The sequence below is a fragment of the Pelodiscus sinensis genome, chromosome 2 (genome assembly GCF_052426305.1).
Source record: "Pelodiscus sinensis isolate ZL-2025 chromosome 2, ASM5242630v1, whole genome shotgun sequence".
Classification (NCBI taxonomy): domain Eukaryota; kingdom Metazoa; phylum Chordata; order Testudines; family Trionychidae; genus Pelodiscus; species Pelodiscus sinensis.
The window spans coordinates 262,817,348-262,840,365 of NC_143053.1; the positions used below are offsets into that span (position 1 = coordinate 262,817,348).

General features: G+C 49.0%; 2 protein-coding genes across 3 annotated transcripts in view; one reads left to right on the top strand and one right to left on the bottom strand.

Annotated features, from left to right (window-relative positions):
- Positions 1 to 23,018, bottom strand: part of LOC112545555 (stonustoxin subunit alpha-like) — a 298,534-nt gene that overhangs the window by 178,108 nt on the left and 97,408 nt on the right. The window lies entirely within an intron of this gene.
- LOC149525499 (stonustoxin subunit alpha-like) lies at positions 1,049 to 17,332 on the top strand. The gene is given in 4 exon segments (XM_089775915.1): positions 1,049 to 1,179; positions 9,422 to 9,547; positions 15,080 to 15,900; positions 15,902 to 17,332. Coding segments are annotated over 3 exon segments (2,352 nt in total). The 5' UTR covers positions 1,049 to 1,179; positions 9,422 to 9,447.

Below are 23,018 nucleotides of genomic sequence, written 5' to 3' on the forward strand. Positions count from 1 at the left end.
CCAACAGTCCAATATTTTTGCCTCCTGTCCAGTAAAAAAATTCAGAAAATACCAGACACCTAAAATATCCGGTATTTTCTGATTTCCCCCTCCCCCCCAGCCAGGAGGCAAAAATACCAGACACCTGGCAACCTACAAACACTCAGCCCCCAGGCTTCCCTGGCCCCAACACCCCCATCTCCCCGCTCAGACCCCCTGCTTACCTGGTTCCTGCATTCTTGCTTGATCAAAAACACAAAATGACTGCCAGCAAAAAGCCTAAAGACCAAGGGGAAGCCATGCCTCCCCTGCGTCTTAGTGCTCAACCGCTCCCCTGTTCCTATCCCTATTCTGACTGCACTCACTCTGAAAGGGGCCATGCTGTTTTAATAGTGCAGTTTTATTATTTAATTTTTTTTAACTGTCTGAGTCATTTCTTTTCTTTTTTTTTTTTGTTCAACAACTTTGCCCCCCCCCAACAGAATTTTTTTTCCCGTGGTTTTTTTTGAGGGGGGGAGGATGTTCGGTATTTTTGGTTAAACCATCTGGCAACCCTATCCATCTCCTCTGCACCATCCTGCCTCACATTGGGGAAGCAGCAGCAGCCCCCCACCCACTCCAACAAAGAGAGTAAAACTTCTGAGCCAGTCAGGGAAGCAGGAGGACAAGGCCAATTGCTCAATTTAAAGGTCTCCCCCCAACAGCCCTAAGTGTTATACCCCTCTCCCCAGCCAGTAGCCCAGCTTTCCTCAGTTCCCCTATGGGGCTTTTAGGGGGAAAGGGGAAAAAAAGCGGGAGGGACTGACCCACACCTGCTCCACAGTAGCACATACCCAGATAGCAGGGTTGCTCCAAACCCCAGCCAGCCAGTGCACAGAGGAAAGATGCGCACACAGACACAATTCTTCAATCCCCACTGCACTAAAATTCGTGTCCCTGCAAAAGAGGCCTGGTTTGGAGCCCCTGGTCTCTAAGATGGTGGTGTTCTCTGGCTGAAAGCTTTCCCAGAAATGCAGTAACAGGGTGGGGTGGTGACGGCTGTGCTGATGGTTTCACTTTCAGGTTTGCTGAAGTGCTACATTGTCCTGCATTTTGTTTCAGGTTTGCTGAAGATTCTGTGGCAAGCTGCTGGAGAAAGTAGTAAAGTTTCCTGAACTCCTCTGCTGAAGTTGTATGAATAGAGTCAAGAGACTGATCCAGGTAAGAATTTAAGCAAGTCGCTTCGTCAGAATGGAAGCTATGGGCCTCTGCAAACTTTGGAATTTTTTTTTTATTAGATTGTTCTTTTCCTGGTGACACTTTTATCTGCTATTTAACGGAGTCTGAGGGTTTGTGTGTAGTCCAGAAGCTTTTTGTATTCTGGGAAGAGTCTGCATTTCTCCGGGGGCAGTATATTTCAATGCTGTTCGTTACAATCACATGGATTTGTGCATGTTGATTGTACTGATGCCTTAGTGAGTTGGGCTGCGCTATGTGAAGGGGCGTTCAGTCCCTGAGCCAGACAGGAATTGCGCAAGGAATCCCCCTGGAAATGAGCAGCCTCTCCCCCCACATCTCCCAGTCATGTCTGTGGAGGGGTGTTCCAGGTGTGGGACGTGGGGCTCTGAGCTGGGCTGCTCTGGGGGAAGCGGGATGCTGAGACCCAGCAGAGAGGCCTGGCAGAGAGCAGGTCCCATTCCCTTGCCCAAAGGAGGGGCCGAGACCCCAGAGGTGAAGGGGAGCGAGGAGCTACTTTGTCAGTCCCAGGCCCAGTGTGGCCTGCGGGGCAGAGGTGAGGTCACTTGCCCATGGTGCAGCGCTGGAAGCTGGAGAACTGGCTCACCAGTCAGTGCATCTCTGACTGTGACAGGTCAGGCCGGCACCCGGTCACCGAGATTTATAGTAAAAGACAGGGATGGATCCCAGTCTCCAGCCCTGACTAAGCCGGGGGAAGAGGGGTCACTGCTGGGGACACCGTTGCTGCTGGAGGCCCAGGAGCCACTGCTCAGGCAGCCCCAGAGCCGGCAGCTCAGAGCAGCTCCAGGAGCAGAGGGCAGAGATGGTTGCAGGGCCGCCAATGCACTTGGCTGCAGAACCGCTCCAGCAGTGACAGGGAAGTTTGTCCCTGTGGCCATCCCAGCAGCTCGCCCTGGGGCCAGGCCTGGGCAGCCATGAGGTCAGCCAGAGCAGCCAGTGCAGAAGTCACTGTGTCTACACAGCACTTATTTCAAAATAACTATTTCGAATTTAGCGTTATTCCTCGTAGAATGAGGTTTACCAAATTCGAAATAAGTGCTCTGCTATTTCGAATTAATTTTGAAACAGCGGTTTGGTTGTGTAGATGCTAGTAAAGTTATTTCGAAATAACTTTGCTGTGTAGACATACCCTTGAGCCACTTTCAGACGCCCCTTCAGGATGCGCCTGCCTCCACAGCCAGTCGTCAGGCCTGTCAGGGTCCAAACCCTCAGGGAAGGTCAGCAGAGTTTCCTCTCTATCAACCTGTCTATTGGATAGACACCTGTCAGAGATGATAGCTGGTGCTTAGACCCACTGTGAGGGCAGGAGACTGGACTCGATGGCCTCTCAAGGTCCCTTCCAGTTCTAGGATTCTATGATTCTCTCCGGTTTGGGGGTACAGTTGCCTGGGCCCATCCCCAGTGTACACCATGTCCCCAGCATCCTCCCAGCTTGGAAGTATAGATCCGTCCTCTGCTTCACCTGGCATCTGGGCTCTTACTGAGCTCCTGGCCAGGGTTTTTATACAGGTAGTCCTGCCCCTGACTTCCAGCCAGGTAAAGGGATGGGGCTAGGGTCAGCCCAACAGGACTCAGAGATTGGTTCTCTCCCCTCTTGGTCTGTGAGTGACCACGCCTGCTCACTACACACATACCCCTTAAGTACAGCTCCTGGTGTCCAGGGCTGGGTCCATGATCCTCCCCCAGGCAGGTTAGAAAGTTTGCATTACTGTACTCTGTCCCTGATCTATGCTGCATGATAAAGACAGCCTGTTGCACGGGGGAGGGACCACCGCATCACCCTGGCATTGGTTCCTTTCATTGCATGCAGCCATTTAGGGGCTCTTGAACTACTGAGATACTAAAGGAGCACTCAAAGATGATCAAGTTATTGCAGAGAAGCTAAATGAATTCTTCGCTTTGGTCTTCACAGCTGAGGATATTAGGGAGATTCCCAAACCTGAGCCATTCTCTTTAGGGGTATGTCTAGACTACATGGCTCCATCGACGGAGCCATGTAGATGAGTCTACTAGACATAGGAAAATGAAGCAGCAATTTAAATAATTGCCTCTTGGTTTACATCAAAATGGCCTCCACACTGTGCCGATCAGCTGTTTGGCAGCACAGTGGGGCAGTCTGGATACACCAAGGTCAACAAGGGAAGCCTTTGTCAACTGCCAGAGTATGTATTATGATGCAGTGGGAGCGATAGCTCAGTGGTTTGAGCATTGGCCTGCTAAACCCAGTGTTGTGTGTTCAATCCTTGCAGAGGCAATTTGGGGCAAAAATTTGTCAGGGATTGTAGTTGGTCCTTCTGTGAAAATAGGGGACTGGACTTGATGACCTTTCAAGGTCCCTTTCAGTTCTAGGAGATAGACGATCTCTGTTAATTAAATGTAATAAGTGGTTAAAAGACAGGAAACAAAGGGTAGGATTAAATGGTCAATTATCTGAGTGGAGAGAGGTAACTAGCAGGGTCCCCCGCAGGTCTGTCCTGAGACCAATTTTATTTATAAATGATCTAGAGAAAGGGGTAAACAGGGAGATGGCAAAATTTGCAGATGGTACCAAACTGCTCAGGATAGTTAAGACCAAAGCAGCCTGTGAAGAACTTCAAAAAGATTTCACCAAACTAAGTGACTGGGCAACAAAATGGCAAATGGAATTTAATGTGGATAAGTGTAAAGTAATGCACATTGGAAAAAATAATCCCAACTATACAAACAGTATGATGAAGACTAATTTGGCTTCAGCCACTCAAGAGAGAGATCTTGGAATCGTTGTGGATAGTTCTCTGAAAACATCCACTCCATGTGCAGCGGCAGTCAAAAAAGCAAATAGAATGTTAGGAATCATTTTAAAAGGGATAGAGAAGAAGACAGAAATACCTTATTGCCTCTATATAAAACCATGGTACGCCCACATCTTGAATACTGCATACAGATATGGGCACCTGTTAGCCAATGCCCAGGTGCCAGCTAATGATCGGGTGAGGCAAGGTGTATGCCACTCAATAACAACGCTAGGCAGTCAGGACAGGCGGGGGTTCTTTTGTTTGTGTTCGGTTCTGGTACAGAAGCATAGGTTCAAGTTAGAAACTTGACACACACTTGCTTATTTGTAGGAGAAAGAAAGAGAAAGAAAGGAAAGAAAACTTGGTTCAATATATAAAGTGAATGAGGGCACAAACTTATTTTTACTATAATTTAGGCAGCAGTCCGAAAGCAAACAGGGTGGCAATTTGATTGACAGAACAATGATTTCTTGGGGCTTTAAAAATGGCCGCCCAATTTATGAATGAAGCAAAATGGCTGCTGCACCTTTGATTGACAAGCTAATGATTTTTCTGCGGTCTGATTGGATAATTGCTGACCGCAGGTCTCCAATGAAACAAAATGGCCACCTGCAGTGCTTCTATTAAGGAGAAAGTTTCTTAAATATGATTGACAGCCTAACAAGATACTGGAGTTTACATAGAAGGGAACAGCTGTTCATGGTTTCTAATAGAAGTTAAGTGTTTATTGCAGTTTACAGGTAGATACAAAGACTCCCTGCGGTTTGATTGACAAATTAATTGGGTTCCACAGTTTATAGCTAAATCCAGGGGTGGATATAGGGCAGGGCGAACGGGGCGGCCGCCCCGGGCCCCGCGCTTCAGAAAGCCCCGCACATGCGCCGTGGCACCACTGCGCATGCGCATGGCGTCACTGCGCATGCGCCGTGGCAAAGGGGGGGCCCCGCAGAGTTATACTGCCCGGGGCCCCGCAAAACGGTCATCTGCCCCTGGCTAAATCACAATACCAAAGGCAGTTTTACAATAGAAATGAAACAGTTGACTTAAGAAACTATAATAGAGTAACTAAACTTATAACATAGTAACAATTAAAGTGTACACATAAAGACACACATTGCAGGTATAATTCTCACCCCTGCATTCCAGACTTGGCGTGGCCAGCGTCTTTCTCTCAATCCCTAGGGAAGAAGTAGGGCGAGGTTGGGCATCCCATGGACCTCGGGAGACAATCAATACCTGCCAGCAGGTGTAGGTGATTGGAGCTCAAATGGGGTGGGCTACTAAACCCCTCTTTATACCCCTTTGGTCACGTAGGCTTCTTCCTGGTCTCAAGTGGCCAATTAGGAAAAATGGCTTTGAATGCCAAGTTTCCCATGAAGGGTGCAAAGCATAATTCACACCTAGGAAAATGCAGACAATGGGGATTTCTAGTATGTGATGGGCGAAGATTCCTCTCCTGGGACAGTGCAGGCGTGTCAATTACTGGTACTAGCCATCAGGGCGATGGGAGGCCCCCGTCAGCTATCCCATTTAATGTCTGGTTTCTGTTTATGGTAGAGTCAGGGACAGGCAGCACACCTGCATTCCCAGGGCATCAAACTCTGACTGCCTTTCTCTTGCTTTCGGGGGGAGGGTGGAAGGGAGAAAACAAGATGGGGTTCATGTCTGGCTACATCACCTCATCTCAAAAAAGATATTTTGGCATTGCAAAAGGTTCAGAAAAGGGCAACAAAAATGATGAGAGGTTTGGAACAGGTCCCATATGAATAGAGATTTAAAAGACTTGGACATTTCATCTTAGAAAAGAGGAGAATAAGGTGGGATTTGATAGAGGTCTATAAAATCATGACTAGTGTGGAAAAAGTATACAGGCAGTCCCTGGGTTACGTACAAGATAGGGACTGTAGGTTTGTTCTTAAGTTGAATCTGTATGGGTATGTCTACACTACCCCGCTAGTTCGAACTAGCGGGGTAATGTATGCATACCGCACTTGCTAATGAAGCCCGGGATTTGAATTTCCCGGGCTTCATTAGCATAAGCGGGGAGCCGCCATTTTTAAATCCCCGCTGCTTCGAACCCCGTGCAGCGCGGCTACACGGGGCTCGAACTAGGTAGTTCGGACTAGGGTGCCTATTCCGAACTACCGGTACACCTCGTTTCACGAGGAGTAACGGTAGTTCGGAATAGGAACCTAGTCCGAACTACCTAGTTCGAGCCCCGTGTAGCTGCGCTGCACGGGGTTCGAAGCAGCGGGGATTTAAAAATGGCGGCTCCCCGCTTATGCTAATGAAGCCCGGGAAATTCAAATCCCGGGCTTCATTAGCAAGTGCGGTATGCATACATTACCCCGCTAGTTCGAACTAGCGGGGTAGTGTAGACATACCCTGAGTAAGTCGGAACTGGCGTCCAGATTCAGCCGCTGCTGAAACTGATCAGTTTCAACAGCGGCTGAATCTGGATGCAAGTTCTGACTTACATACAGATTCAACTTAAGAACCCCAGGCATCCCCAAGTCAGCTGCTGCTGAAACTGATCAGTGGCTGATTCCAGGAAGCCCGGGGCAGGGGCTTCCTGTAGTCAGCCACTGGTCAGTTTCAGCAGCGGCTGACTTGGGGACGCCTGGGGCAGAGCAGCTGGGGTGCTGCTGGGTTGGTCCAGTAGCGCCGCCGCTCCTCGGCGCTACTGGACCAACCCAGCAGCACCCAAGCTGCCCTGCCCCAGGCGTCCTGATTCAGCAGCTGCTGAATCTGACCAGCAGTGGCTGAATCAGGATGCCTGGGGCAGAACAGCTGGGGTACTGCCCGGTTGGTCCAGTAGCGCCCAGAGCGGCGCTACGGGACCAAGTGGCAGCGCCCCAGCTGCTGTACCACAGGTGTCCGGAGCAAAGCCACGGAGCACGGGGGCAGCGGGACAGCCCAGACACGCCGTGGCTGTCCTGCTGCCCTCGGGCTCCGTGGCTTTGCTCTGCTTTGCTCCCTGTCCCCCGGTCTGCAGACCAGGGGGATGGGGAGCAAAGCGGCGGAACACGCAGGCAGCGGACAGCCCAGACGCGTCTGGGCTGTCCACTGCCCGCGCGCTCCGCGGCTTGGCTCTGCTTTGCCCCCCGTCCCCCTGGTCTGCAGACCAGGGGGACGGGGGGGGGGGGAAACAGAGCCAAGCCGCGGAGCGCCCAGCCAGCTGACAGCCCAGATGCGTCTGGGCTGTCAGCTGACCGCGCGCTCCGCGGCTTGGCTCTGTTTTGCTCTGCTTTGCCCCCTCCCCGTCCCCCTGGTCTGCAGACCAGGGGGACGGGGCGGGGGGCAAAGCAGAGCCAAGCCGCGGAGCGCGTGATCAGCTGACAGCCCAGACATGTCTGGGCTGTCAGCTGGCCGGGCGCTCCGCGGCTTGGCTCTGTTCCCCCCCCCCGTGCCCCTGGTCTGCAGACCAGGGGGACAGGGGGGGCAAAGCAGAGCCAAGCCGTGGAGCGCGTGGGCAGCGGACAGCCCTGTCCGCTGCCCACGTGTTCCGCCGCTTTGCTTCCTCTCCCTGGTCTGCTGGGGACCAGGGAGAGGAACGGCCCCGTTCGTAACTGCGGATCCGACATAAGTCGGGGACTTCCTGTATAAAGAAAAGTTATTTACTTATTCCCACGATAAAAGAACTAGGGGTCACCAAATCAAATTAATAGGCAACAGGTTTAAAACACACACAAGGAAGTTTTTCTTCACTAAGTGCACCTTCAACCTGTGGAACTCCTTGCCAGAGAATGCGGTGAAGGCTAGAATTTTATCAGGCTTCAAAATAGAGCTAGATAGATTCATGGAGGTTAGGTCCATCAATGGCTGTTAGCCAGGCTGGGTAGGAATGGCATCCCTAGCCTGTTTGTCTGTTGGTGGGTGACAGGGGAGGGATCATGTGAGAATTATTTGCTGTGATCCCTCCCTCTGGGGCATCTGGCATTGGCCACTGTTGGCAGACAGGACACTGGGCTAGATGGACCTTTGGTCTGACCCAGTCTGGCTGTTCTGATGTTTCTCATGTGGGGGGAGGGGGGGAGAGATTACACCATTATCGTACATAGTGTCCCAGTAATGTTCATGTGTCAACTGACTTGCCAGAGCAGAGCAGGTTAGATTCAGGTAAAACTTGTCACTCTCAGGCCATGTCTTCACGAAAGAGAAGACTGATGCTGCTGTGATTGATCTTCCAGAGTTCTATTTAGTGAGTCTAGTTAAGACTCGCTACATTGAACTCAGAAGGTACCCCCATTGGTGGCTGGTTCTCCTGGGCCTGCGAGATGGAAGGGAAGCCAATGGGAGCATTTGCTCCCTTCCTCCCCTCCCCCCATGGGGATGGTGGGAAAACTCAAAACAAGGTATGTTGACACCATAACTAATGTAGCTAAAGTTGCTTATCTTGATTTGACCTTCCCTTGCAGTGTGGGCCTGTCCTCAGCCATTTGGAGAAGAGTGGTCAGTTCAGGAATGCAGGGCAGATTTAAAGATTCCTTTATACCTTGAATGGCTAATGGTCACTAGACCAATGTGGGCACAATGTTGTCACTTCTGGGCCTCCTCCCACCTACAGTAAAGCATGCCAGACAGGAAGCTCCCCCCCTTGAATGCCGAATCAGAAAGAGACACAAGAGTATGACTGAGGAGCTTAGGCTGTGTCCAGACTCAGGGGTTTTTTCGAAAAAAGTAGCCTTTTTCGAAAAAAACTTCACCTGCGTCCAGACTCAAGCCGCGTTCTTTCGAAATTAAATCGAAAGAACGCGGCTTTTCTTTCGATGGCGGTAAACCTCATTTCACGAGGAAGAACGCCTTCTTTCGAAAGTTCCTCTTTCGAAAGAAGGCGTTCTTCAATGTAAATAGGGCTTCTTCGAAAGAGAGCATCCAGACTCACTGGATGCTTTCTTTCGAAAAAGCAAGCCGCTTTTTCGAAAGTTCAACGTGCAGTCTAGACGCGCTCTTTCGAAAGAGGCTTGCAGTCTAGACATAGCCCTAGTGTGGGAAAGAGAAACCAGGAGGGTCCAGCTCTCAGTTTATTCCGGCCATTGAAACAAAGTCTCTCTTTGGGAGAACACACCCACAGTGAGCAGAGGAGAGCTCTGAACTCAGAGCTCCTATAATCACAGGCAAGTTCCCAAACTACAGAGCTCTGCAGAGAATCTCGCAATGTTGTGTCTGCCACTTTCCCTTCCTCCTGCTGCACCTGCGCTCTATTACATGAGCATCTTTCAAGGGTCTCAGTTTAATTCTGCACTGGAACCAAACCCCACTTCAAACCCTCACTGTGTCACAGAACAGTCTGCTGTTCTCTGGCCAGCCCTGCTGGGGGAGATGTTTGCTCCATGATGTGTCATGTGCAGAGAACGAAGAGGGGATAAAAGTCAAATAGGGAGAACATAAGAAGAGATCACATTTTCAACAGTGTTACTGGTGTGTTTTAGGGGCTGGAGGAACAGCTGTTACCAACATGGCTCAAAGTCAAACTGCAGCTATTGAGGTGCCGGCACTGGGCCGCCCTCTCCGGCTGGGGATGCTGTACGACTGCCGCACGGATGCCCTCATCCCAGGTACAGTAACAGTTGCACCAAACACCACTTTGCATTTTACATTTGGTGTAATTTACATATATCTGTCTTGTCAATTCATCCACACAGCTAAATCTTTGCAACAGACAATCCAGCTCACTTGTTAGACTTTACGTTGAGTTGCATAATGTGTTCCCTCGAACATCATAGAATACTAGGACTGGAAGGGAACTCAAGGGATCATCAAGTCCAGTCCCCTGCCCTCACGGACCAAGCACCATCTAGACCTGTGGTGGGCAATAATTTTTGCCGGGAGGGGGGGCACATTTACAAATGTTGCTGTGTGATTACAGGTCAGCTCTGGGTCCCCTGGCATGGTAAGGGCCTTGAGTGGAAGGGGTGGGGCTGGAACTACAGAGAGAGAGAGAGAGAGAGAGAGAGAGAGAGTGAAAGAGAGACCCTCTCTGTGTGAGAGAGAGACTTTGTGACACAGTTTGAATGTGTGTGGCACAGAGATGGAAGAATGTGTGTGGTAGTGTATGTGTGGAGGTGATTGTGTTTGTAGTACAGAGACAGAGTGGCACAGATTGTGTGTGTGTGACAGTGATACAGAGTGTGTGTGCTGGCTGCTGCTGTCTAAGGGTATGTCTACACTTGATTCCTCATTCGAGGGAGGAATGCAAATGTAGACATCCGAAACTGCAAATGAAGCAGGAATTTAAATATCCTGCACTTCATTTGCAGAATTGCGGACTGGCGCTATTGCAAAATAGCGCTATTACGAGAGAAATAACCCTTAAACCTCATTTTTTTTGAAGAGCAAGGGTTATTTCAAAGGAAGGATTTTGCATCGAAATAACCCCATTTTTTCTCTTACAATAGCACTATTTCGCAATAGCGCCAGTCTGCAATTATGCAAATGAAGCGTGGGATATTTAAATCCCCGCTTCATTTGCAATTTAGGATGTCTACATTTGCATTCCTCCCTCGAAGGAGGAATCAAGTGCAGACATACACTAAGTTTCTGAGGGTATGTCTACAGTACAAAGTTAATTCAAACTAACAACTATTAGTTCGAATTAACTTTAATAGGCGCTACACATGCAAACCGCTAGTTCGAATTTAAATTGAACTAGCAGAGCGCTTAATTTGAACTAAGTAAACCTCATTCTACGAGGAGTAACGCCTAGTTCGAATTAAGTAGTTCGAATTAAGGGCTGTGTAGCCATTTAATTCGAACTAGTGGGAGGTTAGCCCCTCCCAGCTTGCCCTGGTAGCCACTCTGGGCCAAACTAGGGAAACTCTTCTGCCCCCCTCCCGGCACCGGAGCACTTAAAGGGGCATGGTCTGGCTACCGTGCCCGTGCCAGTTGCAAGCCTGCCAGCTACCAGCCAGCAGACCCTGCACCTGGTATGGCACAAGCCAGCCACCCGCTGCCACCCAGCCCTCTGCCTCTTCCCAGGACCAGGCTGGCAGCTCCCAGGACCCTGCCCAGGGCTGCAAGAGGCGGGCGCCCGCCTGGTCTAGTGCGGAGATTGTGGACCTCATCGAGGTTTGGAGGCAGGCCTCCAACGTTCACGAACTCCACACTAGGCACAGGAACATGGCCATCCACAACCTCATGGCTGCCAACCTGGCCACCAGAGGCCACATGCGAACCCAGGAACAGGTTTGCATGAAAATCAAGTTGGTCCAGTGAGACCCCCGACCCTGAGCCCTGAGCTTAGAAAATAAGAACATAAGAATGGCCGTACTGGGTCAGACCAAAGGTCCATCTAGCCCAGTAGCTGTCTGCTGACAATGACCAAGCCATTTGTCTCATGCCATCCATCTTCAGCCTTCCACAAACAGAGGCCAGAAACTCCATTCCTACCCCCTGGCTAATAGCACTCCATGGACCCAACCTCCATGAATTTATCTAACTTCTCTATAAACTCTGTTATAGTTCTAGCCTTCACAGCCTCCTGTGGCAAGGAGTTCCACAGGTTGACTATGTGCTGTGTGAAGAAGAATTTTCGCTTATTAGTTTTAAACCTGCTTCCCATTAATTCCATTTGGTGTCCTCTAGTCCTTATATTATGGGAACTAATGAATATTTTTTCTTTATTCACCCTCCACACCACTCATGATTTTATAGACCTCTATCATATCGCCCCTCAGTCTCCTCTTTTCTAAACTGAAAAGTCCCAGTCGCTTTAACCTCTCCTCATATGGGACCCGTTCCAAACCCCTAATCATTTTAGTTGCCCTTTTCTGAACCCTTTCCAAGGCCAAAATATCTTCTTTGACGTGAGGAGACCACATCTGTACACAGTACTGAAGATATGGCGTACCATAGCTTCTTACTTCCCCTCCTCCTTCTTCCCCTGGCTTCCCCCTTCCAGATCTGAGGAAGTGGGTCTGGCCCACGAAAGCTCATCATTTAATAAACCATCTTGTTAGTCTTTAAAGTGCTACATTGTCCTGCATTTTGCTTCAGCTACCCCAGACTAACACGGCTACATTTCTATCACTATTCTTTACCTTAATCATTCTTTGGGGCTATAACATTGTACTAAGGTCCATACAAAGTTTTTTGTATAAAAAAGATTTAATACAAAGTTTCTATAAAAAGACCTAATGCAAGGTTATATGAAAACGATACAGTTATATGAAAATGCTTAATACAGAGATTTATCTACATTCTCACTACCCTGTCATGCTGGACCAGATCTCCTGGTCTCAGAGCTGAGATCACATCCCTACCCAAAAAACACCACCACAGATGCTGAACCTCTTCAGGTCTGAGGAGAATGCACTTTGGTGCACAGCTTCCTGGAAACCACTCCCCAAATGGGATCAAACCTCCAAATAAACCATTCAGGTAGGCCCCCCTTTGACAAGGAAAGGGGGGATGTACACACTGATTACACCTCCAGAGAGCAACTGTTTACACTGAGCTTGATAGTAAATAAAAGTGATGTTATTAAGTACAAGCCATAGGATTTAAGTCAGGGCTGGGGAACCTTTTCTGGATGGTGGGCCACTGAAAAAAAATCACTCAGGGGCTGCACACAAGTGAGAAGTGGAAACAAATTCTCAGAGTGGCACTCAACTGAGAAGCAGAAAGACCCTCCCCACAATCCCCTCACATAGCAGAGCCTGGGGCCCAGCCTAGTAGATTTTGTGCAATCCAGCCTCCAGGGAGGCAGAAGAGGGGCTAGAGCACCAGCTCAGGATCATCCAGGCAAGCTGAGGACTGCATCCAGCCCCCTGGCCTGAGGTTCCCCGTCCCTGATTTCAGTGGTTGCAAGTGAAAACAGGCAGAGCAAAGTGTACTACACATTTAAAACAACAAATGCCACATAGCTAGATCTAAAACACAGTCAGGCTTATTAGAAACTCACCTTATTCCAGCTAATCCTCCAAACCTGGGATGTTCCTCTTTCCCCTGGGGTCTTTAGTTATCATTTTGGGTGTGCTACGTCAGCCAATGACCAAGAACTAAAAAACTTTGCATCTTAAATAGCCTCCCTTTTGGTAATTAATATCTAACAGCTTGTGATCTTTGGTTGTGGATTGCATCTCAATACTCTCTAATGATTGCAAATGTCCACCATACTGTGTGCATAAAAATCTCTTTCACCAGTTTCGCCAGCATTTATTCCCTTTCATTGGCTATATATATTTTAACCTGGTGGGTGTGAGGTTTCTGGCCCTCTTTTCCAGACAAAAACTCTTTTCTTTAGAGTAATTAGTCTATCCACATTTTTTTCTCTGTGTGTCATAAGGACAGTTTTTGGTTAGGAAAACTGTCAGCAAAGATTGATATATATTAGTAATAATTTTTGTATTCTGGCTGATCAGACTCTATCACTTCTATTAAAGTTGGCTTTCTGTATCAAGCATGTTTTCTAGAAGTTTAAGAAACATAATGCCTGACTTGAAAGTACTGGTAGCCGTGGAGAGTGGGCTAGGTAATGTTAGTTTTGATCTCTAAATGAATTAGAAAAAACTGTCCAACTGTGTTTATTCCATGGCTTTCCAAACCTGGAAGTTCTCTGGTTCAGAATCCGAGTTCAGATTAGAATTATTTGCAACAGGTGTCAGTCATAATATTGTCTCCAGTTCTATCCCATACAGTGCTCACAGATTATTCTCTGCTAAAAGATGTGCTTACATTTCTGGCAGACATGATTTTTTTATTAATCCCTAGTAGCAGTGTTCCCTCTAAGATTTTCCATCCATGAGCGGAATGAGTTTTATCTTGTGCGCTAATGCTGTGGTCACGTGCACTTGTTCAGATGGGTGCCACCACAGCATCCAAGTTATTAACAAATATCTGATATCTATTTTCAAATGTTATGGAAGCAAGAATATTAAAACATGGGATAATTAACAAGGGGTATGGCTTGAAATGTTTATTTAATATGAAGTCAAATAAAAAGAAAATGAATACTGCTGGGCCCAGTTGCTGAATGTGTGTAGGGTTGCCAGGTGGTCACTATTTTTGCCTCCTGGCAGGGAAAAAAATTAGAAAATACCGGAAATTGTGTGTCTGGTATTTTCTGAATTTATTTACCAGACAGGAGGCAAAAATTCTGGACTGTCCGGGTCAATATGGGACACTGGGAAACCCTATATAGGGGGAGGTGTTCACTGCTTAGCTCCCAAGAGCTGTGCAGCCAGACTGTAGCCCCAGAGACGTGCGCACGTCTCTCCTGCCCTCTCTCCCCCAGCAGTTCCGGCCCCCACAGCAGCCTCATTCCACCATACGGCCCTGCCAGCTGGGCCGCATGGCTGCCACAGAGCTGTGTGGCTTCCCCCAGCAGGGACAGCCTCACCATTGCTGAGCTGGAATGCACCACTCACCCTCCAGCAGGAAAGTGAGTGGTGCGTGCTGCTGTGTGGCTTGGCAAAGGAGGTGGCTGGGCTTAGAATTTTTTGTGTGTGGCTGTGCAGGTGTGCACCTGAGAAGAAACGCTGCCTATTTGTAACAGCTGGTCCACACCGGTCAGTGCAAAGTGTCTGGTCTCAGTCTTAGTCTTTTCTTATTCCATATAAATTCCAGTAGCGTCCTCTGTATTCCTGCTTGGGTTCTGAGATCATGAAATAAGAAAAATATCCTTGGCACAATAATCATTTGGACGGTAGCTATTCTCTCCTACCAAGAGATTGCACAACTGCTAGTCCTTTGTCAGTTGCTGAAACAGTGCTCTGTGTAGTTTTAAAGGATGACACAGTAAACATAAAACACTTTAATTCCTTGTGCCATAGATGATGGGAAGTGAAAACTTTCCTTCTTATATTGCCTCAGATGGTGTTCGAATTCTTCATTCTGCTATCTACGCTGCTGATATACTAGCATTCCAAACTCACAATAACTGTAATATAACGTCAATAGGTGTTACCGGCCCTTAGACACAATGATGACAGAGGCCAAAGAATACTAGGAAAGACAGACAGTCCTTCCACAAGAGCACAGTCTTTCTACACATCTTACTAGTATTGTGTTATTTTAATGTGAGACAAATTAAATGAGACGGTTTTCATATCACACTCTGGTCACTAACTGGGTGTTTGTGGCATTCTCAGGTATCACACTATGGAACACTGATACTCTTAACAAACAAGTGGGGACAACGATGCAGCACAAGACTGAATTTCAAATCATCGCTTCTGACACCATAGAAGCTAAGGCCTCTGCTCTCAACCTCTCAGGATCCCTGAAGGCCAGTTTCCTGGGTGGCCTAGTGGAAGTGAATGGATCAGGAGCCTTTTTAAATGACACCAAGAAATCCAAAAATCAAGCCCGAGTTACATTGCAGTATTCAACAACAACCAGGTTTGAGCAGCTGGCCATAAGCCATTCAGAGTGCCAGAATATCTCTTATCCTGCTGTACTTGACCAAGGCAAAGCAACCCACGTGGTCACGGCTGTGCTGTACGGAGCTCAGGCTTTCTTTGTGTTTGATCGGGAAGTTTCTTCATCAGAGAGTGTAGTAGAGATTCAGGGACACATGAAAGCTATGATAGAAAAATTACCAAAGATTTCAGCAAGAGGGGAGGGGTCTGTGAAAAAGGAGAACAAGAAAGAAGAAAAGGCTGAAAATTTCAGTTGCACATTCTATGGTGACTTTGCTCTTGAGAACAATCCAGTTACTTACCAAGATGCCATGGAAATTTATTCCAGCCTCCCAAAGCGACTGGGTGAGAAGGGGGAGAACTGTGTACCAGTCAGAGTCTGGCTGTACCCGCTGAAGCTGCTGGATTCCAAAGTTGCTCAGTTGGTGTGTGAAATCAGCATAAAACTGATCTTTGATGCTCAAACAGTCTTGGAGCAGCTGACCGAACTGGAGATGCGATGCAACGACATGAAGAAAAATCCAATTGCCACAACCTTCCCAGAAATACAAAAAAAAAATCCAGCAATTCAAAGATCTATGTCAACAACACAGACAGATTTTCCAGCAACAACTGGCAGGAATCTTACCTGCTATCCGTGGAGGTGGAGCAGAAGAAAGGGCCCTAGTGGACATTTTAAGAAGCAAAAAGCAATCACCGTTCAATGCAGATAGACTCAGTGAATATCTGGATACAAAAGAACAAGAGATGAATAACGTGGATTCCTATCTTTCTGTGCTAAAGAATGTGGATGTCATATCCTCAAAGAGTGAACTAGAAAAGGTAGTACTCAGCCCTGAGCATGATTCTGTTGTGTCTTTCACACTCACTTCATTGCACAACAAAGAACCATATTTATCAGATTTGAATGTTTGGCTGGAGAACATTCATGATTCAGCATTGGCCAGTTCTCCCTCTGGGAAATCAAATGACAAACAGTGGTTTGAGGATGAAAAGATAAGAAAAAAAGCACGAAAATTCGCAAAGTCCTTCTTAGACTTCACCAACCTGAATAAATCTCAAGAAAAGACCCGGTTCATTGTGGCCTCAGTTTCAGATGAGGGCAATCCAGGCACTTCCATTTACTTGTATGCAGATGGAGAGCTGGTCAGCACCAACTTCCAGCCTCCATCAAAGCCTCTTCCTCCTGTGACAGACAGAATCAGACATGACCGTGTGCAGCTCACGCTGAAACCGGCAGCCTATGGCAGGGCTGAGATATGCGGCTACCGGGCAGAGTACAGACTTGTCGGGCAGGAGAACTGGGTGGCTGTGAATGTCAGTAACACACAAGAGACACTCACAGTCACAGGGCTCCGTCCAAACACCCAGTACCAGTTCCGATACGCGGCCGTGAGCAAACCAGGGCTCAGCGAGAGCAGCGACGTGAGCGACACAGTGAAGACGCTTCTTCCTACCAGTCCACCTGGGAAACCTGTAGCAGCAACTGTAGAATCATCAGCCATCACCCTGACCTGGGAGAGTCCACGTGTCATTGGAGATGGAGTCAGTATAAGCGAGTACAAGGTGCAATACAGAGAGGAGGCCGGAGAAGCCAAATGGCTGGAGCGAAGGACGGTACAGAGAACCGAGTCCTGCACCATTGAAGGCCTGACTGCTCAGACGCCCTACAGATTCCGGGTGTTGGCTGTGAGTGTGGACAGGGCTGTGAGTGACCCGAGTGAGGAGACATCTGTATCAACTCCAAAGGTAAGAGAAAATGCAATAAACGTGCAAAAGTCTAACTCTAAGCGCACATTTACAATATCACCAGCCTGTCCTCTGCCTCTCATCCTGGCATCTGGTCGTAGTGTCTTTTCCAGCCAATCAGTGTTGGGGGTTTTCTTCTTCTCCAGGCTGCCCTCTCCTCCCACTCTTCCATCGCCTGCACTGACACAGTCATTGTCTCCCCTCTCTGTCCTCTTCATCATGTGCCAACTGTGATGTAGTAGGGACTGCATTCAGTTGTGTAGCCACAGTGTCACTATGTTTTACATTCACCGCTTGCTTTGTTGTGCCATGAATCTTACTGTCCTGGACAACTCTCCAGTGACTGCATGTGTGTGTGCGTGTCCGTGTGAACGCACAGTGCCCAGTGGGGGATGGGGTCTCTGGGGGAGGGCTTCTGAGGGGAGTCTCACAGGCAACAGCCCAGGCTGGCCTGACACCTGAGCTAGGTGGAGGATTCTATTGGGTGACTCTTGGCCTGGGACTCTGAACAAAGGGGGGGGGGGCGGGGCGGCCTGGGTGCTGTGCCAGTTGCTGCAGGTGTGGATTAGTTTTCAGCGTGTTTAAGGAGAAGGGAGCCTCGCTGGCCTGGGGGGCTGGGGCAGGGGCCTATGTCTGGGGCTCTGGGCCCCCCTTCTACCAAGATGGGTTGTATTATCTGCTCCTTGTCCGTGTAACAAGTCTGTGCTACACTGTGTCCCTGGGAACCAATAAACCTTCTCTTCCACTTGCCGCCTGAGAGTCACGTCTGGCTGTGGATGGGGGTTCAGGGCCTGGTGACTCCCCCACATTCGGTGACAACAAGGCACCTGCTTTCTCTTACCAGATTGTCACTTCCCCCTCTGGTGTTGGTGGGCCTGGGGTAAACAGCCCCCACTCAGGGCAGGATTTGCCTTTCCCTGGCTGTGCTCATTTAGGGAAGACCTAAAAGTTGGCCTAAGGGGTGACACTTCACCAGACATAAAGGAAACAGTCTCATGAACAAAATCCCACACGTGTATCTTTTGCTGCCCTCTCACTGGGTCAGGGTGTCTGTCAGTTGCCCTGGGGTGTCAGCTCTTCCTCTAGTAGGGACTCAGTTTTGGCTGTTCTCCTGTGGGAAGGAGCATAGCCTCCCATTTCCCTTGTCTCTCCCTCCCCCTCCATCTGTGCCCAAAGAATCATTAGGATCTCTAATTCGAACTACCTACTCCGTGCCGCGGCGCCCAGGAAGATGCAAATGATATTTAAATCCCAGGCTTCATTTGCAATTCCTGTTGCCCTCATTTGCCTACCTAGCTCAAACTACCGAGCTAGTGTAGACATAGCCTAACTGACCTAAGTGGTCCCATTTCAGCTAATACAGAAGAGGCCTTTCACATCCTGTGGCTAACAGATCTGCCCGCTTGCAGCTCTCCAGCCTGACTGTGTCACAGGGATTCTTCATTCCATTTCCGCTCACACACAACTGGCCTTCCCTGCCAACCTCCCTCTCTCCCTCCTCTGGCACATCTGGTGGAGACCCTACCATCATGCTGGCATCCTCCATTACAAGGTCACTCGATCCTCCCTCACTCCGTCATCGGCTGGGCAGTCAACAGAACTTGAGTCTCCTGAGACCCAGGCTTCCAAAGAGGGCTCGTTTAGACACGGCCAGATACAAGCCCATAAATCAATAGACTTAGCAGAATTCAATTGTTATCATTCCTTAATTCCTATGGATAATGATTTTTAATTTTCAAACATTGTTTTGCAACTTTCATCTGTTTAAATGTTGTGCAAAATTATAGTGGGATCCAACATCGTGTCAAAATATGCAAAATATATTTATTCAAATCAACACTAATATAATGTCCAGAGCATTTTTCCTATTTTGCCTATCTGTAAATTATCAATGTAAGTATTTTTCTTGGCTTATCTGTATGTGGTAAAATTGATGGATGCCAAGCTTTATCTTATAATTTCAAGATGAGATACGGAGGAACAAAGGGCTAAACCACAGCTTCTTAGACTCCAAGAACAGAAGGGACCTCTGTGATCATCTGGTCTGCCCTTCTGTATAGCACACGCCAGAGACCTGTCCCATAGTAAGTCCTCCAGCAGTTCTTTTGGAAAATATCCTGTCCTAATTTAAAAATTGTTAGGGATGGAGAATCCACCACAGTCCTTCATAAATTGTCCCACTGATTAATTACTCTCATTGCTAAAAACGTACAGTATAAATGTGTCTGTCTTCAGCTTCCAGCCATTGGATCATGTTAGACCTTTTTCTGCTCGATTGAAGAACTTATCATATATATAGTAGCCCAGTGTTTGTGAGTCTGTAACACTGAAATGCTGGCTGTTCCCTCTGGGCGGCCCGTGCTGCATGGGAAGTGCGGGGCCCAAATGGCTGCTTGCTCCACTTGCTCCCCCGCGGTGGCCCAGCTGAGTGGTGCAGAAGTCAGATGATCACCTCGGCGGGAGGAGAAGGGGCGCGGGGCAGTGACCTGCGGCGTGAGAGCGGCTCCAGGCCCTGCCCCCTGGCCGTGAATGTCACCGCCCCGCCCCCCTTCACCTCCCACCATGGCACTCGGCTGAATTTTGCGCCGCTCAGCCATGTAGGAGCAAGTGGCGCAAGCGACCGTTTGGGCTCCGTGCTCCTCATGCAACACAGGGAGTGCAGAGCCCAAATGGCCATTTGGGCTCCATGGTCCCCTGAGTGAGAGGCAGGAGGGGGAGGAGAAGTGAAAGAGAGAGGCAGGAGGCAGAGGAGAGCTGAGAGAGAGGGAGGGGGAGGCAGTAGGTGGAGGAGAGAGAGAGAGACGGAGTGAGAGACCGGAGGCTCAGGAGAGAAGACCGACATGGAGGAGAGACCAGAAAATCTCGTCTTATGATGGGCTAATTGGCTAGTTATTAAATATTTGTTCTTCTTTGAGTGATGTCCCCATGGGTGCTCCACTCTAGGCAGTGCTGGCCCGAGTCATTCGTGTGCCCTGGACCTTGGGAGTGTGGGACGGCCTCCGGGAGTGTGACGCATGTGTAGCCCCGCCGTGGGCACCTGGAGCATGCATAGTGCCACCCCCGCCTGGCCCAGTAGCCCTGTGTGGTGCCCCTACAATGGGGTGCCCCGGGCGGTAGCCCGCCTCACCCATACCTTGCGTCGACTCTGACTCTAGGTGCTGGTGCATCCTCATGCCACTGATCAGAGATCTTTTCAACAGTGCCTTGCTGTACTACACATGTGCAGTTAGTTGTGCACATGGTGTGGAGCCTCAGTTCCTCCTCTACCGCCATCAACAGCAGATGGAGCTCCTTTGCTGTCACTCTCCTCAGACCCAAAACATCAAAAAAGTTAAAAACTTCTTCAGTTTTCATCCTTTTCCAAGTTTTTGAATCCTTCCCCCTATTTTTTCGTCAAAAATTAAAAAAAAAAAAGTTTGTTTTCCTGCATTCTCTCCAGTTGAAGATATCTGGCTCACCAGGATTCAAGAGACGTGACTCATGCAGAGATACTGTGCCTGTCTCTAACAGGCATTCCTCTTGTATATGTAACCCTTCTTCCGGGTAGGCCTGGCAGCAACCAGGGCTGGGTTCAATATCTTGGGGTTCATCTCACACAGAACCGGCTCAAACTCCCACCCAGTAGCCTGGGAAATTCACACACCCCTGGGTGCCTCTGAGAGGCAATGCTTCCCCACTCGCAAGCACTGAGTCTGAGTGAAACATTTAATGAAAGAGAGAGAGAAGTCAAACGGCATTAACTTGGGAAAATACCACAAACAGAGTTCATAGCCCAAACATGAACTAAGCCCCCCCCCAGCCAAGAATCGCCCGAAGTCCCAAAGTCCAACACCCCTAAAGTCTCTGTCCCTGGTCAATGCTGCCCAGAGTTCAAAAGGTCACCTGCAGGTTTTTACCTCCCAACCTGGGTGGAAATGGGGGTGGGGGAATAGATACGGGCACCTTACATGGTCCGAGGCCGACAGCCCCACCTCTCCGTAGGTTCTGCTGCAGTCTTTTACGTGAGCCACTCCGCCACGCTCCACTGGATGCTCTGCTGGTCGCCTGCTGCTGCTCCTAACAGCTGCGCCGTGCCACTGCTTGCCTGCCGCCACTCCTACTAGCTGCCTGCCAGTCGATCCCACCAGCCACTCCACTGGCCGCCGCCACTCCTACCGGCTGCCCACCACTTCGCTGGCTGCAATGGGTCTGGCTCCCAGCCAAAGCAGTGATTTCAACTCTTTAGACACCTCCTAGACTGGCAAAGGAATCCAGCTTCCACTGGACTAGCAAAAAGACTCCTCATGGAGTCTGCTTTAGGTCTGTCCTTAAAACAAAGGGGCAAAGGTGCATGTTGGGCCAGTCTTACAACTCACACCTGGCAGGTGTGAGGCAGACTGACTCAAGCCCTTTAGCCCTTCCTATGCAGCTGAGTCCACTCAACTCTGGAAGCAGGGAGGCTTGTTCCTTGGAGGCCTCTTACAGTGATGGTGTCTCTCCTGCAAGCACTGGTGGCATATTTTACAGTTTCCACATTTAGGGGTAGCATGGTTTGTGACCCCCTCAACAGCCCCAAATTAGTTACAGTTCTCCACATTCCATTCCAACACTGATCCTCCATCAGCCCTGGCTGAGTTGGATTTACATAGCCACACCTCGGATTCCTTCCCCATCTCGACATGAGCTGTATTTACATATCAACAGTTAACAGTTAATTATCTTGCAGAGCTAAACAATTGTAGTGGGCTCACCCACGCCCTGGGCAGCTTTCTCCTTTTAGCTGACTGATAGCAAGCAGCAGTTCAGCCCCTGCTTACATATAAAATGCCCCATTGCTGTAATCTCACCACATGAGCAAGACAGGACCGAGCCAACCACCTGAAGATTCTTCCTATGAAAAGTCCCTCCAGCCAGCTCAAGATGACTCGCTTGTTTCAGCAAGGACTCAAGAGAGGGAAAACTTCCCAATCTCAGATAAGAACCATCCCTCCTCCTCATCAGACAGGGCAAAGACAAAGGCCAGGACTTCTCCAGACAGTCCCCTGCCCTCGGCACTGAGCTCATCCAGAACGAGCACTGCCGATAAGCCCAGCACCTCCGGCACCGTGCTGATGAAGCATAGTGCACCTCGTAAATGTGTGCTTCAGAATCTAGGCACCAGTCCTTAGCACTGTTATCAACATCAGCACTGATGCCTGATGCGGCATCTAAGACCACACCAAAATCAGCACAGAACATGGCATCAAAGCTGACCCATGGGCTGTGTCTACACTGGGCCACTTATTCCGGAAAATCAGCTGCTTTTCTGGAATAAGCTGCGAGCTGTCTACACTGGCCCCTTGAATTTCCGGAAAAGCAACGATGCTCTACTGTACAAAATCAGCCTCTATTCCGGAAAAACTATTCTGCTCCAGCTCGGGCATAAGTCCTTATTCCGGAACACTGTTCCAGAAAAGGGCCAGTGTAGACAGCCCAGTAGTCTTTTCCGGAAAAAAGCCCCGATCGCGAAAATGGCGATCGGGGCTCTTTTCTGGAAAAGCGCATCTACATTGGCCACAGACACTTTTCCGGAAAAAGGGCTTTTCCGGAAAAGCAGCCTGCCAATGTAGACGCTCCTTTTCCAGAAAAACTGAAAATGGAATAGTATTCCGTTTTAAGCATTTCCGGAAATTCATGCCAGTGTAGACACAGCCCTCCTGATTACCATCTTCTGGGGCTCCGACACCAATGGTGCCTCTGGCACTGACTGCACCATCATTGGCACCAACCAAGATGGCACCACAGAAGGATACACCAAGACACACCCTGGTACCCAGTCAGCATATTCAGGTTGATGTCTGATGAGCACTGCATTCACCGGTATTGTCTGCCTATTCAATATATTCCCCTGGATCTCCAGCACCATCAATATCAATGAGTGAGGCAGACACGGGATCACAAA